The sequence below is a fragment of the Vidua chalybeata genome, chromosome 15 (assembly GCF_026979565.1).
Source record: "Vidua chalybeata isolate OUT-0048 chromosome 15, bVidCha1 merged haplotype, whole genome shotgun sequence".
Classification (NCBI taxonomy): domain Eukaryota; kingdom Metazoa; phylum Chordata; class Aves; order Passeriformes; family Viduidae; genus Vidua; species Vidua chalybeata.
In genome coordinates this window covers 12,328,396-12,343,701 of record NC_071544.1, presented here as the reverse complement: position 1 = coordinate 12,343,701, position 15,306 = coordinate 12,328,396, and the positions used below count along the sequence as shown (strand labels likewise).

At 44.9% G+C, this 15,306-nt stretch overlaps 1 protein-coding gene across 1 annotated transcript in view; it reads left to right on the top strand.

Moving 5' to 3' along the window:
• The first annotated feature begins 1,924 nt into the window (after window positions 1-1,924).
• Window positions 1,925-15,306, top strand: part of GLRA1 (glycine receptor alpha 1) — a 36,802-nt gene continuing 23,420 nt past the window's right edge. The window contains exon 1 of the mRNA XM_053956781.1: window positions 1,925-1,980. Coding sequence (XP_053812756.1) covers window positions 1,925-1,980 — 56 coding nt within the window. The remainder of the gene's footprint in view (window positions 1,981-15,306) is intronic.

Sequence of the window (15,306 nt, the reverse complement as noted above, 5' to 3'; positions counted from 1 at the left end):
CTGTACCAGTGGCTAGAAGCCAAGCAGGTCTTTCTTTTCTTCTGAATGGTGACCCAAAGGATATTTCTGTCTGCTTCACTACATAAACATACTGCTTTAAAACAAAACAAAACAAAACAATAAACCAGAAAAACCATAAAATCAAAAACATCAGGTGAATTTCTAGCATGGCAGTAAAGTCCTTTGAGATGCAACTCAAAAGGAGAAGAAAAACATCGGGGGGCTACAATAGTGGTGGAGAAAGCACTCATCCTCCAGCCTTCAGCGTGGGATAGGAAGAGTCCTTGAACAGATTAAAGACAGCTCAACAGGGGTTAAAAGCAAATCTTTGCCGTGGGGAGTTTTGCAAAGCACAAGACAAGTAAACAAAACAGAACTTAAAGAAGAATAATACAGTGGGACAATAGAGAAGAAAAAAAATCCTGGATTATTTAGGAGAGCTAAGTTTTTCAATTCTCAGAAGTTGATGAGAAGCCGAGCAGAGTGACACTGACAAAGTGACCAAGGAGCCCAATCCTCCCCACCCGACCACCAGCTCAGCACCCTGCGAGCACAGCTGGAGCTGTGACCAGAAACTACTGAATGCTCCTTACCTTCCCTGGCCTTGATGGCTCTGGTGTTTGCCAAAGCTCTTTGAAAAAACAAATGCAAAAGACCAAAAAAAACCAATCAAATAAAACAAAGAGAAAAAGGAAAAAAATGATAAATCAAAGCTAAACAACAAAAGAATCACAACACAGAGATGTTCCTTAAAAGCCAAGAGCAACACATCTCAGCTGGCAGCCAAGCAGATCTTCCACGAGATGGAGATTTAAGGCACGTTTCGCTTGCCCTGTCAAGGGAGACAATTTCAGAGACTTCTTAAAAAGACACCAATTCGGGTTAAAAATTTTGAAATAAACCAAAATGTATCAGCGCTTTAAAGGTTAACGGCCTCTGCTGAACAACATGCGTTTATCCAACCACGTCCTAGAGTAGTTTTTTCAGCCCCGAGACCAATGAGCACAGCTAAGAGGAGGGCCTTGGGATGGTGGAGAGGCTGAGTTACCCCCTCCCCTCTGCCTTCCCTCTCTCCACCTCCCCCTCCTTTTTTTTCCTTTTTTTCTTTTCTTTTTTTTTTTTTTTTTAGTTTAGTAAATTAATGCAGCAAGAAACTCCCAAGATCTGGCGAGTCCTAGCAGGGGAGAGAGGGCAGAGGGGAGATGCGATGCATTAGGAGGACACTGAGCCACTTTCTTTCCGAGCACAATGGAAGTGCTTCCCAAGAAACTTCCCCTTCGCTCCCCTCTGCTCTAGCCCTGAGCAATGGGACACCTTCCCTACAGCAGCAATAACTTATTCGGGAGGAAAATAGCCCAGGAAGCAGGAATCAACAGCAGCCAAACGGCGGTCTGGAAAGCGACACAACCGGGACTGCAGCGCGGCTCCACACGGACAAATTCCTGTGGATGTAATTAGGAAGACACCCCGGCCAGCAGCGGAGATTAAGCCCTGGGTTGTTGAGGGTCGTCGTCCCCCCCGCTCCCACCTCACCGCCAGCACCCTGATGGCAAACCTACACCCGCTGCGTCCGCCGCTGTCGCCAGCCTGATGTCCGGAGCGACATCCCGCTGAAGGGAGGGTTCCGTGCGGGCAGCCCGGAGCCCCGGCCCCGAGCGGCGCTGCAGTGGCGGCCCCGGCGGAGGAGGGCCGAGCGCAGGCGGCGGCGCCGCTGTCCGCGGTGCTGAGCGGGCGCGCAGCGGGCGCTGTCCGGGCTCAGCCCGCCCGCCGCTGTCCGCGGTGCTGAGCGCGGCCGCCCGCTCGTGCCGGGGCTGCTCCGCTCTCCCCAAGTGCCCGCTTACTTTATTGGCCAACCCCACCGGCCCACCCCTCACGGAGTACAAAAAAAAAAAAAAACAAAAACACAACAGCGAGAGCTGGAAAAATGTGCAACGTCAACGCGCTCGGAGTCTACGTGTGGGAGACGATCGTTTTCTTCAGGTAAGGCTCGGCTTTACGCGAGGAGCACCGTGCCCAGCCCAGCTCGGGGCACAGCCCCTGGGCACGGCGGTGGGCCCCGAGCTGCCCTTTGCCTCCCCTCGGTGCCCCGGGCTCGCTGTCGCCCAGCCCCGGGCTCGGGACGTTCCGCGGCTCGGGGAGTTACTCCGTTTAATTAGCACCGCAATCTCGCTAACCGCAGTGCTGAAAACACCGAGCCCGGCTGCTTGTAAAGTGACAGCTAGTGGCGGCTGGCAATGCTGCACTTGAATTTGCCCGGGTAAATATTCCCACCTCGCCCCCTCCCCATCCTCAGATTGCAGGTGAGTTCCGTGGGATGCTTCCACTGCCTGCCTCTGAGGGCTCGCCCTCTGTCCTTAGCTGGCTGTGTTTAAAATCACCGAAAGCAAAGAATAATCTCCTTCCTTCCCAATTTATTTTTTTCTCTTTCATGCTGTTTTAAATATTCTTTCTTTGCAGAATCTAAATGAAAGCCAAAGTGGGTGGGGGGAGCTTTTTCCAATTGTGCCCATTATCACCCAGCTGTATTTTGACTCTGATTTAGATGTGTTCAGTTTCTCATTAAGGCTAAGCTAGAGGGAACATCTTTAGTCTTAAAGAATTGCTTCTTGTCCATCTATCCTTGCAATGCTTTTATTAAATGGACAAAAAATTCGGATGGTAGAAGCTTCTATATGTCAATGAAAAATGCAGCCTGCTGTAGCAAATGAGAGACAACAGACGTAGGCAATTGGAGAATAAAACCCTCTTTCATGACCTGAACTTGCTCATCAGTCTCAGCCTTCAATTCAGTTGCATGGCTCTTACTTCTGTGTTTTGCCAAAGTCTCATCTCGTAGTTTAATGTGAAAACACAGGCGTTATTTGCATAAAATCACTGGCATAATACTCATTATTTTATGAATCACAGTAGTAGACCTGCCAATACTGGCCAGACTTTGAGCTAAAATCTCTTTCCTTTTGAACACAAAAGTCTTTCTAGGTATAAAAAAATGGAATATGTTCATTTGTTCCTGTAATTCCACAGAAATTCAGAGACAGCAAGATTGTCTCACGAACTCAAGGCAGTAAATGCTTATGTTAAGTAAAACAAGAGTTCTAGAAATAACTAAAATCATCTCTGAGAAGCAGTGCCCTACAACCAACACTTCAGAGCCATCCTTTCTCATCTTAGTCACAAGTGTATTGCAGCCCTGCACGACACAGTGGGATGGGCTGACAGGGAGCAAATGGATGTGCAATAAACTCTTAGTTCAACAGTGGGGAAGCATTGGGTTAAAAAAACAAACAAAACAAACAAGACTGAACAACACAAACATCAGAAAGCAAAAGGAAAATCACATTACTGAAAATAAAGAGTATTTCCAGGCTTGCATTTGCTATGTCCCTGGTACTGAAGCCTCTGAAGTGCCAGAACAGGGAAATTGATGCACACCCGTCCTGCAGATCCTGCTCACACTTGTGCTTCATCACACCACACGTGTGAGCACTGACAGGTTCCCAGCACACCCATCACAGTCATGGGCAATTCAAACCCCTGGCAAACCAGTCACTTCAGATTCTAATGCAAAGGTTCATAATGTTATAGATTATACACAGATATATGTGGTATTACATCATATTGCATCCAAAAGGTATTTCTGGAACTTTAATTTCCCCAAAATCAACATTTAAGAATATTTGAAAATGCTTTACCTCAGTTGTAGGGAAAGGATGAAATCAAATTGGTTTATATACTGCAATAACATTTTAAATACATTAAAAAAAAAAAAAAAAAAAAAAAAAACAAAACAAAAAAGCAATCAGTAATTCCTGCTCAGAACTGACTCTACGCAATGTTTTTCTTCTTTTCTCTCCCGCTTTGTGTTACATATTCAATTTTTACAGGCCAAAAATTTAACAACCTTTCTAGTCCAGGAATAGCTTTGCTATTTCAGTTCAGTAAGAGAAGTTTATTAATTAACAGTCACTCATAAATTTAGTGTGCCAATTACTCCTGTACTCAGTCATACATGATGTTTAACAAACCCAAAGCTGATAATCCAATAATCCATAAGAGAAGTATGCATTGCTTTAAATTACAGAGTGCACCATGCTTTATTGTCAGCCTGTCAAAGAGAATCTATTGTATGTTAGCATATATACCACACAAATATATATTAAAAAAAAAATCTAACGCTCCAAGGACAATTATATACAGCCAATATAGGAAAATAAGCCAATATAGAAAATAAGGCTAGATTTGTTGCTTAAGAGAAATATCCTCCACCAACCATTTAAAAAACAAGACCCCATGGGAAAGAGTAGCAGCTGGTGTGTGAATGCAAACATTATGGTACTGCCAATATAATATTTGTTTCTGTTCCAGTTGGGGTGTTTTAGAAGGAATTTGTGATGTGTGGCTTATTCTGACATGCCTTTCTTTATGGAAGAGCACTTCCCATCCTGCTACCTGCCTCCTCAGACTGCAGTCACTTAGCTGTGACTCAGGCTTTTACTGGGAACCTGAGCAGGGATGGGAACTGGGCTGGGAGATGAGGACAGCTTGTTTGACCAAGCTTTCCTTACAGGTATTTAGATAAAGCAAAGTGCTAGTTCTTTAAAATAGATTGGAAAGTTTGGGGCAATATTGGACACAGGGATTTCCAGATGTCCTGTTTATATCTGTGGAGACATTTACAATCAATCATTCTCCCAAAGTCTAACTACACACCTGAGTGTTCAGCTGTGAATTCCTTCATGCAGAACAAAATGCTCCCTTATCCTGTGATGATCTTGCCTGGACTTTCTGTGGTACCATTGAATTCTCATAGCTGTAATGGTCCAGAAACACCACTGCGTAAGCTGGAGGTAAGAATGCACCTTGTCAAATTAGGAGAGAAAAGGTGCCCTAGAACTGACCCCTTACCCAAATGGACACTGTCCTGTGAGGCTTTGAAAACCTCTGGGCCTGATTTTGGTCCTCATATCAGGAATCAGCAGCACGACCTTCGTGACTCAAGATCAGGGTTGGCCCCTTCTGAACGACAATCTGTCAGCTAGCAGGAGTGATTCCAGGCAACTGCTCCAAGTGAGTCACAGGCTAAAAGTTGCTGCCAGCCTCAGTCCCTATTGGATTGCTCCAACTGGCATGTTTATATTCCCTCCTGTCAGTAACAGAGCTCTTCATTGGCAGTTTTTAAAATAATAAGAAGGTGCCACTGTGAATATGAAGCCTCAACTTCGTGGGGAGGAAAAAAAAAAAAAAACCACGAACAAACCTTCTTCTAAAATAGTCTTGGCAAGTAAAGGGGATGATTGGAGAGCTGCTGGTTTCATCTCCTTGAAAATACCAAGAATGAGAAGAATAACCTGCACTATCTCTAAGGCTCCTGCTATAGCTCTGTAGGGAGAGGTAACATTACAGAGTGAAGCCCTAACCCGAGACTTCCAGAGCCACAAGGTAAATGATGTAGCAGATATTGTCAATAGTCACAGAATATTTGCTGTGTGTACTAAAATCCACTAGAAGTTGTGCCTTATGACCTGTTGTGCCTCTGCAGAGTCCCTCATCTCCATGAAATAAAAGTGATTTAGCAAGCCTTGGACCAGATGGTTCTAAGGATACTCTTTAGCTGCTTTGGTCTGCAACCTTTAATAGCCCCATTAGAGACCCCACTAAAAGGGTTACAGAGCCAAGGTTTGAAAATGTGACCATGTAGACAATTCTAGAAACCCTTATAAATCATTCTGTAAAGAAAGATTAATTTGGTGTCATTGCAGTAGAAGCACAAAATGTCTGGGACCCTGCCTTCTGCAGGAACTTTGGTCCATCCATCCTGACTCTTGCATTTAAGACAAATCAATGAAAATCACATAAAACATTTTCTGACAGTCTAATATTAACCTTCTTCTTAGCCAAACAGCTGCCTTAAGCAACTCCAGACCTGCCCTGTGGATGGTTCAGAGCAGAAGATAGGGTCCACAAATGTCTGTAAAAAAACCCATTCTTTTCCCCCCACCTTAGGCTGGCTACAAAGAGCAGGAAAACCCTAAATAACCAACTTGCTTATCAAAACCATTACAACCAATACTGCAGTTTCTCACATGGGCTAATAAAATACCCTTGTGTCTGAGGCACTGGTGCTGTGCAGATTTTAGGTGATGCAGACTGGCTGTCCACCTTGGCTTGCTCTGAACCTTGCCCCAGACTGCAGCAAGTCCCACTGGCAGAACTCAGATTTATTGTTCAAATACCTGAGAGCTGATGCTTCTGAAAAGAGCTCGAGATTGGAGGGAATGGTCAGATCCTGCCCTTACATGCAAAGGCACTACAGAGACTTCCTTCAAAACCAACAATTTAGGCATGGGAATTCTTATTCTCCTTCTCCCATAAGAGGTGTTGGAGACCCTTAGGTATGAAGCAGGTCAGCAGCCCTCTGACTCAGAGTGTCCCAGGTTTAACAGCACAGAAAAGGCTCAGGAAGTTCACTCTGCTGCTGACCAAGTGATTCCAGCCAGAAAGGAAAGCAACAGCACGGGGCAGCTCCCCTGGTCCTGGGCAAACATCCCTTGTGAGCTTAAGAAAGTCATCTCACCAAACCCTCATGAGCTGACCTGAATAGAAAAGGATCTCGACATCCAAATTAAGAAGTTAATCAATGTCCAAAATTAAATTACTTTATTATCCCAGCACCAAGCAGCAATCATTCATCTGCAATAGGAAACCAGCAGATAGGCCTGTTCTCATTTCACCCCAGCATGCAGCTTAAAAGGACTCTCCAAAATCCAGTGTCAAAACAAGGTGTCAGACCACTTAATGAATAGAATTGCTATTTAGGTACTGATGAAAGACAAGGGTCTTATAAAAATAAATCATGCTTAAAAAAAAAAAAACACACTAATTCACAACATTTAATTATGTCAAATCACATCACCTATTCTCACTTGCTTATTTTCCATAACCTGGAGCTTTTCTGAGATCCCAGAGTGATCAGTGTTAAGACAACAGATAGGCTGTTTACAAATTATGACTTCCATCTGGTTTATTTGCCTGTATCAGCTCTCACTGTTGTGGCACATTAAATTAGGGTTTCACTATTTTCAGTAAATTACCCTTTTGCTCTCATTACATGACATGTTTCTACTGACCTTGTTCTATCAGCAAGAGTAAAATTATTTGGTTTATGAACTATGGTTACACCTGTGCACCTCAAACCTTCCAAGAGAAAAGATTCATCATAAGCTTTCAAAAGCTAAAAATGTCATTCCAGCACACTCTTCCCACCACGGTTTGATTCAATTTTTTGAGGGACAAGAAAAGTAATTCCAAGAACATTTGATAACTTTAGTTTGGAAAAAAAATACAACAAAATGACAAAAACCCAAACCAACAACACACCAAAAGCCAACATCAGCTTGGGATACGTGAAGAAAAAAGGAAGGAGTGAGAGAAGTAGGAATTCTTCCCGCAAGGCACTGGAAGGATCAGCAGCAGCCATGACCAGAAAACTCAACACCAGACTGGCTGCTGACTTCCAGACCTACTTGCACAGCCCAGGGAAGAGCAACTTTTGCATTGTACCAGCATAAAAAAACTATTGGTAAGTCAACAGGTCAGTACCCTTTAAAGAGACAGAAAATTCACCGATTTCTCTCACCCTTTCCTCCAAAGTATCCAAACAATTCACATTTGTGTTTACAAAGGCAGACAGCACAGAAACCATTTCCCTCCAAAGGAGGTGGTTTGCATTGGGATTTCTTAGCCAAGATTGGGGCAAAAAGTTATGAGTTCCCTTCCCCTCTTGGGAAAGTGCTGATACAGCCCAGCTGATCTGGTGCTATCGATCCCATACACACCTCCAAGCTGCTCTTAAATCTCTCTGATGCTTCAAGAGATTAATGCACAAAAACTGAAAAAATCCAGAAATACAATATTTGTCCTCCCCTCAGCAAAGCCCAGAGGGGGCCTGCAGAGAACAGAAATATGGAGGCAGATGCACCCATTGTTGACAGGAGCTGAGCTTTGCCCTTTATGGAGACAATTAGTTCATCCATACAGTGCACCACGGTGAGCTGCTGATCTGGGGACTGCACCACATCTGCCTGGTACTTGGGCACCTGTAAATACATCTCTGCTGGGTATAAGTGCCAGCAAAAAGAGCAGGAGAAATCTTAATTTACCAAACCTCACAAAATTTAGATTTTGAGAAGGAGGGCAAAACACAAGAAAACACTTTAGCACCCCTGCTTTCCTTTTGATTTCTCCCCCTTCACTCTTCCATTGAGGCTCACAGCCTGCTAGAAATAAAACAAAATAAAGGGGAAAAAAAAGGACAAAACATCCAAGTGCCTTAGCAGCCAGGCAGGGAACCCTCTTGTGTTTATCAGTGCCTCACTGTGGGTGAGTGAAGAGGGAACAGAGCACCTGGGGGCTGCCAAGCCCAGGAGTGTCGCATGGCTGGAACAGCAGGGCTTGCAGTGCCATCAATCATCCCGGGCTGCCTTCAGAGCAGAGCCGCCGACAGCAGCTCCCCTCGCCCTGCCAGCGGCGCCTGCGACCACTCGCCCAGAATGCAAATCCCGAGCCCAGCCCCGGCAGGGCCGGAGCAAACGCACAAATCAATTAAACAGCAGTGCAAGGGGGATCAGGGGTGGATCAGTCTGGCTCAGCAGCAAAACGCAGCTGAGCCAGGAATCCTGCAGGAAAGCCAAACAAAATCATGTTTTTCTCGCCTTTACTTGATTTCTTCCAATTTTGTTTTTATTCTTTTGTTTCAGCTGATGCCCATGAAAAGATGCATTGTATAAAGCCTCGAGCAGAGACCCCTCCTCTCTCTTTCACGGGGGAGTTACAAAACCTGAAAGCTTGCAAGGGCCAGCTGTTATCAGCACCCTTTAAAAAAGCCTTAGCTCCAAATGTCCCTGCTGGTGCCAACGGTGCCTGTGCAATGTTGGTTCAGTCCCCCATTACAGCAGAACATGTTCACCACAGGTATTATTACCCCAGTGAGGAGTGGAGAACCTCCGGCTTGCTGGGTGAGGGAATTTTGTCCGCAGCCTGTATTCACAAAGTGACTTTCTGAGGGGCATGTTTACAATCCTGTCTCTGCTCCCACTGCTTTCACCCTCTGGAAGCACTGCTGATCAGGGGAACAGCTGCTGGCACACCCACACACAACACAGAATTCTTTCCTGCACCAGCTCTCCCAAGATCTCATTTACAACCCAAAATGTGTGTATCCCACCTCTCCTGCCATCCCATGGACCTGGGAATTGCAAACATTGCCCAGCTTCCAGCCCCATCCATCACACCCTGACATAGAGATGGGGACTTTGAAATCATCTCCCAGCAGTGTGGCTGACAAAGCAGCAGCCTCATCAAACACAACTTGCTCTCCTGCACCAGGGCTGAAAAGATGGAGTTTGGTTTCTTCAGTTCTCTGACAAAACAAAGTCAAAGGGCACCTGGAGTAAGGAGGAGAAACTCCCTCCTGGGCAGGGGACCCAGGGCTCAGCCATTCATTCCAGAAGTTACACTTCATTATTACTCATGAATAAACTGATGAATTACACCAGGCATCACAGAGGGCACATTCAAGTCCAGCAGGGTATTTGTCTTGCAATGACAATGATCAATTCCATCAGAAAATACCAACATGAGTGCTCTCACCACACAACTCACTTTACACAGCACAGATTCCATCAGAGAGCCCCAGTTTTACCACAGGACCCTCAGTTTTGTAGGTAGGTTACACAGGTTAGCTCAGGAGACCTCTTCAAAGGATCTGCAGCATAAAGTTCTGTCTCAGAAGATAAAATCCACCACCACTCTGTACTACATGTCATATCTCTTGAAAGAATTCTATTCATACTTCTGATTTAGCAAAAAAAAAAAGGTTACAATTTCCTTACCCGATCTTAATGAGCAGCATAAATCCTTAAACTAAAACTAATTTTTCAAGAGCTGCCGTAGCGAGCTATTTGAACTGATGGAAACGCGCCCGAGAGCGCGACTGCAGAGCTATAGATAGAAGAGCACCCACGATTTCTCGTAATTCTCTGACACTTGTCTGGTCTGTGATCTAAAAACCTCTGACGTCAATTGAGGTTCCCATTGCAGCTCTCCATCCAAACACCAAATCAGGAGCACATCAGCAAAGAGAATATTCTTACCTAGATTATGAAGTTTCATCTTGTTAAGACGTTTTCCCCCTTTATTTACTGCCTTCAGGAGAGCTGTTTATGCACGACTTTGAATATCTGACTGGCCCTCCTGACTTTAAAAGGAATATGCAGTGTGAGTGTGTGAAGCTGCAGACACATGCTTTTGTCTTTGCAAGGATGTTTTCCCCTTTGTTTTTCAACAAAAAACAAAAAGCAATTATAACTTTGGTTTTTTTTGTAAACCTCTCAGCATAGGCACAGGTGAGAGTCAATGCTGGTGTTTGCTGGATTTATCTCACAAGTGGTTAAAACCTGAGTTTTGACTTGTGCTTCTCTGTTGTTTGAACTGTTTTCAGACCTGTCTCAGAGGCTTAGGATCACACCTCTCCAGCAAGTCCCTGCTTGGTCTCCAAGAGCTGTAGATGTTTCTGGAAGAGGGAATAGTTGAGAAAGTCACTAGAGATAATGCCTGTAGCATTAGTATGTGATTAGCACTAACACTTCTTGGGATAAGCAAGAGCGACTGCACAACAACAATCCTTGTGAGGACCAGAGACCCAGCACAAAACTGAGCATTATTCCCATACAATTTATTGGTCTTCCTGTGCTATTCCCAACTATATACAACATGCAGATTTCTCCTCCCCCCAGCCAATTGTCTAGTCATTTATTATTTTCTTACTGCTCTGTCCAGGCAGCGTCAGCAAATGTTCCAAGTATTGGTGTCTTTCCATAGAGTTAATCAGTGTAATTGGGATGGTTTATAGTTCTGGACAGAGTGTTTTGCCATATGGCATAGGAGCCATGGGCTGCAGGAACGTGGCAGTGGAGCAGAGACACCAGAATGCTGCAGTCTGAAGAGATTTTTCTCACTCCAGTGAAGTTGTTACAGCTTTCCCTGGATGGGAATGATCACAGAGGGTTAATGCCCTGAGGTTCATGAAAAAGTGACTCCCAGCTCCTCTCCTCAGGTACAGCCACAGGGACCAGTGACAACAGGGGTGGTGAGGGACCTTTGAGAGTGTTTTGGGATCCTGTGGGTTAAAACTTTAACTGATTACATCCTGTGACTACTGCAATGCAGTTACTTCTGGTGCAAGAGCTGGAAGTGGTTTAAAGAGCTCACAGCAACAGAGCACAGCCATCCAGGGCAGAAACATTTAACAAGTCTGCTCTTTCTGTCCTGTCCCCATCCTCCTGCCACTAATGGAGACACATAATAGCTCATTGCCCATTTCTTTCTCAGAGTGAAATCTCTCCACAGGTTCTCAATTTCCATATTTCTCCAGTCTCACTACACACATCCACTTTCCTATCCTGTTCCTGTATCCAGGCCTGCTCCCTGCCTATCCTGCATAAGCACTCAACTGAATTAAGAAAACAACCATGTCCAAATTCCCTTCCCACCTGTGAGAATTAACTTTAAAATTCCCCCGAGTACACCCCACACCCACACGCCAGGGGCTGTAACACACCATCAGCTGAGCATGACCAAGGGATTGAGATCACCACCGTGAAACCAGCACATCTGTAACACTCACAGCTCCTTCTACTCAGCACCAGGATAGGCCAAAAATTCTGTATTGGGGCTCTCTTCTCCCACATACCTCTACTATCCCATCATCTCCTTTCCACCTCTAATGCTGCAGGCCAGAAATTCAGACAAGGTGATGGAGAAAAACAGGCAGGCAATGAGTTTCATCCTATTTAATTGAATTGCATATCAATATTGATTGTGCTATTAATTTTGATAGTAAATCTAATCATTCAAATAAAAAGTCTGCTTGCAGTCTCTGCCAAGCCTTCCCAGCAAGGGTCTGGCAGCATTCCCCTCCAGATAACATGTTGTTGTGCAATCAGAAATAAATGTCTGGGTGCAGAGTTTAGAGCTGCCCCTTTTTATTTTCAGGACAATCTGTCCTTCCTGCTGCAGAGGAGAAGAGAGACAAGCAGCCCCAGCATCCTCTGAATCCAATCTGGGCTCTGCTGAGCTCCAGGATCTTCTCAGGGACCTCTGTGCCCAGGGAGGGAGTTCAGGAGGAGGAAGAAGAGAGTTACCCCGGGCTGCATTGTTAATCATGGACAGCACAATGCCTTTCTGTGCTCTGATGTTCTCTGTGCAGCTGCACCTCTCAGAGCCTGCTGGAGTAATAAAACAAAACTGATGAATTCTCCCACGTCCCCCAGCCTGGCTTCGAAGGAAATGGGGGAAGCAGTTATTCTGCACACCTCAGCCTGCCTCAGAGCTGATGGATATTTCCCTCCCCTGGGATATCTTCTTAAAGAACACGTCACATCTGAAGGACAAACGTGTGAGGCAGCTCACCTGAACGCTATTCCCAACACATCCCTGCCAAGGTTTCTGGCTTGATGTGTTTCAAAAATAAAATTCAAAAAAACCCCAAACAAGCCACTTCAGAAACCTTTGCTGAGGAGCACAGGGTAGGGGTGAGGGATCTTCTATCTCCCCAGCCTGCAGAGACTCCACTTCTCTGGAGCCACTGATGTGGCACCACTTTATCTTCACAGGGACCTGAGCCTTCCACACTTTGCAGAGAGATATTTCCTTTGCAAACACTTGTTTTGCAACAGTTTGTTTCTGCTGCCAGACATGATTTTTTTACACTCTGAATTAATGATTAACAATTAAATTATTTGACAAGGGAATAGAAGACCTGTGCTAATTAAATTCCTTCAGCAATCCTCTTTGAAAAGAAAAAAAAAAAAAGAAAAAGAAAAATGTATTTCTCAGTATCAGCATTCAGCCACAACAGGCCATTTTCTGATGTTGGACTTAATTAGATGGACAACCATGGCACAGCCAAAAAAAAAAAAGGTACAAAAATACTGCTCAAGGATCACACCAATGGGATGAGGAAGAGAAGGAAACAGCGAACTGGGAAGCCAGGAATCAAGTGAACAGACACATCCAGACTGCAGAAGAGCCACTTTCTAAACCAAATAATTGTTTATAAGAATATATGATCTGTTTAGCTGAAACAAAATGATGCAGACAAAGTAAACAGTGTCTGTATAGGCTGGGAAAAACCAGCAATAGGTGTCCTGCAAGGCCTGACTGCTCTGTTTTAAGGGATGCAATCCTGAGCTGCTGGGCTGCTCATCTCCACCACGCTCACATCCTGCTTGTGGCTGGACCTCCCGGGGGCTTGCTGGTGTCTGCTTACACGCCAGCATTAATATCACAAAAGATTATGCTAGTTCATCGACCCTTTGAAGAGATCCTTCCCATTGTAGCTGCTGTGATGATTGCCTGATGGCACTTTCTCAGCCAGATCCACTAGGGATTACAGCAGCATAAATAAGATAAGCTTCTGTCTGACTGCTATTAAAATGCGCCGAGAGCTCGGCTCAGACAACTCTTACACCAGTGCAAACTCCATCCTCGGTGGGTTTGTTACAGCCTTTGCCTCCCTTTGTTTATTCACAGAATAAATCTTCTCTCTGAGCAACACAACAACCCACACTAAATTTCCAATTCTCTTCTATTGCCAATGATTTTAGAATCCCTTGGCAATTCCCCTCTCCTTGTCTCTGTGAGCCAAGAGTCGAACAGTCTTGTGGGACTTTGGAGGGTGTTCTGGAAGGACTGAGGGATGGAGAAAATCCCAGAAAGCTCTCAAGGCAACACAGCACTAGTCCAGACAGACCTGGAAGACAGAGGAAGCTGTCAGACTTTTTGGGTGCTGTCTGAGCTAAGCTGCCATTGCAAAGCTCAGCTGTCACAACCAGAGTGAAGACTTTGGGGCTTTGCTAGACAGAATCCATCTACCTAAAGCAGTGGGGTGGATCAGCCTCTCTGCAGCTCCCTGTGGTGTTTTCTGCCATTATTTCTAAGATAGAGAACAGACTCAGCTGCCTGCTTCTAGAAAGGCTGCTCCCCATGCACTGCTTTCTTGCCTTTTCTTGTTAAATCCAGGGGGAGTCGAGTTTCAGGAAAGTGTCTAGTAACCAAACAAACCGGAGAGAACTCAGGACTCACCATTCCCAGGTAAAGCCACACAGCAGCCAGACAGATTTTAAAACATGCATCAAGCCACTGGAGCCTTGTGTGAAAGTTTCAGCACATCCCCAGAGGTGCTTCCAGGGACTGGTCACAGGGATGCAGCATGAAGCTGCAGAAAGCAGTGGGGCTGTGAGAGGGTGATCCTCTCCCAGAGCTTTCTGAGCTTCAGTTATCCAAATATTTATTTCCATGCGGGAAGTGAGCCCATGAAATTAATTTATTTGCAGCTTTGAAGCAGAAAGGATCAGAAAATGGCACCCAAGAAATACAGATGCACTCACTGGAAGTGGGGTGAATATATCAAGTAGAGGCTTTCACATTGAATTTAGGGGAAAGATGAGCACCGATGTCTGTGCTTTTCCACCTCATTATTTAAAACAAATGCCAGGGGAATTGCAGTTTCTAATTATCTTTTTCCACTTAAAGATTATTAGATGCTTATTAGGTTTGTATTGCTTCTCCCCTCCCACACACATTTTCCATTTCCATATACTTCATCCAGTCTACAGTTAATGAGAAGAAATCAGTGTATTGCACTGTCTGGCATCTTGCTGAAGTGGCAGACGTCTTTGGTTACCAAGTAATTTGCTGCTTAATTGAAATCTTTTCTCTGGACTCATTGCCATGCAGACACTCCATTGGAATGCAGTAGTCCAGCCCAGTATTGATTGTCCTCCCACTCCCAGCTTTCTTCTACGTTTGCAAATCAATTGCACCCTGTTGCTTTCCTTCTAAAAACAAATTAAATTAAAAAACATCACCCATCCCACAACCCCATTTACCCCTGAAACACATTGGTTCTGCTTTGCAGTATTTTCTTGGGGCAGAGATGGGGACAAGACAAGAAAAGGGACATGGTTGTAGCAAGAGCAAGATCCACATCTTGTCAGATCACCACCGAGAAAAAAGTGCAGCAGCCTGTGCAGATATGGTCCAGTGGGGGAGTGGATTGGGAGTACTCAAAGGAGTGAATAAAATCCTGGTTTTAGGCTCTCACTGGAAGTGATCTGGAATTAATCTCCCCTCTTCGCTGCAAATTAAACTATTTTTAACAGTTAAAAATCCAGCAGAGAACTCTGTTGCAACTTGCAAAAGGAGCCAGACTGCAGTTGTGAGTTTGCAGGACTGAAAACCAAGGCT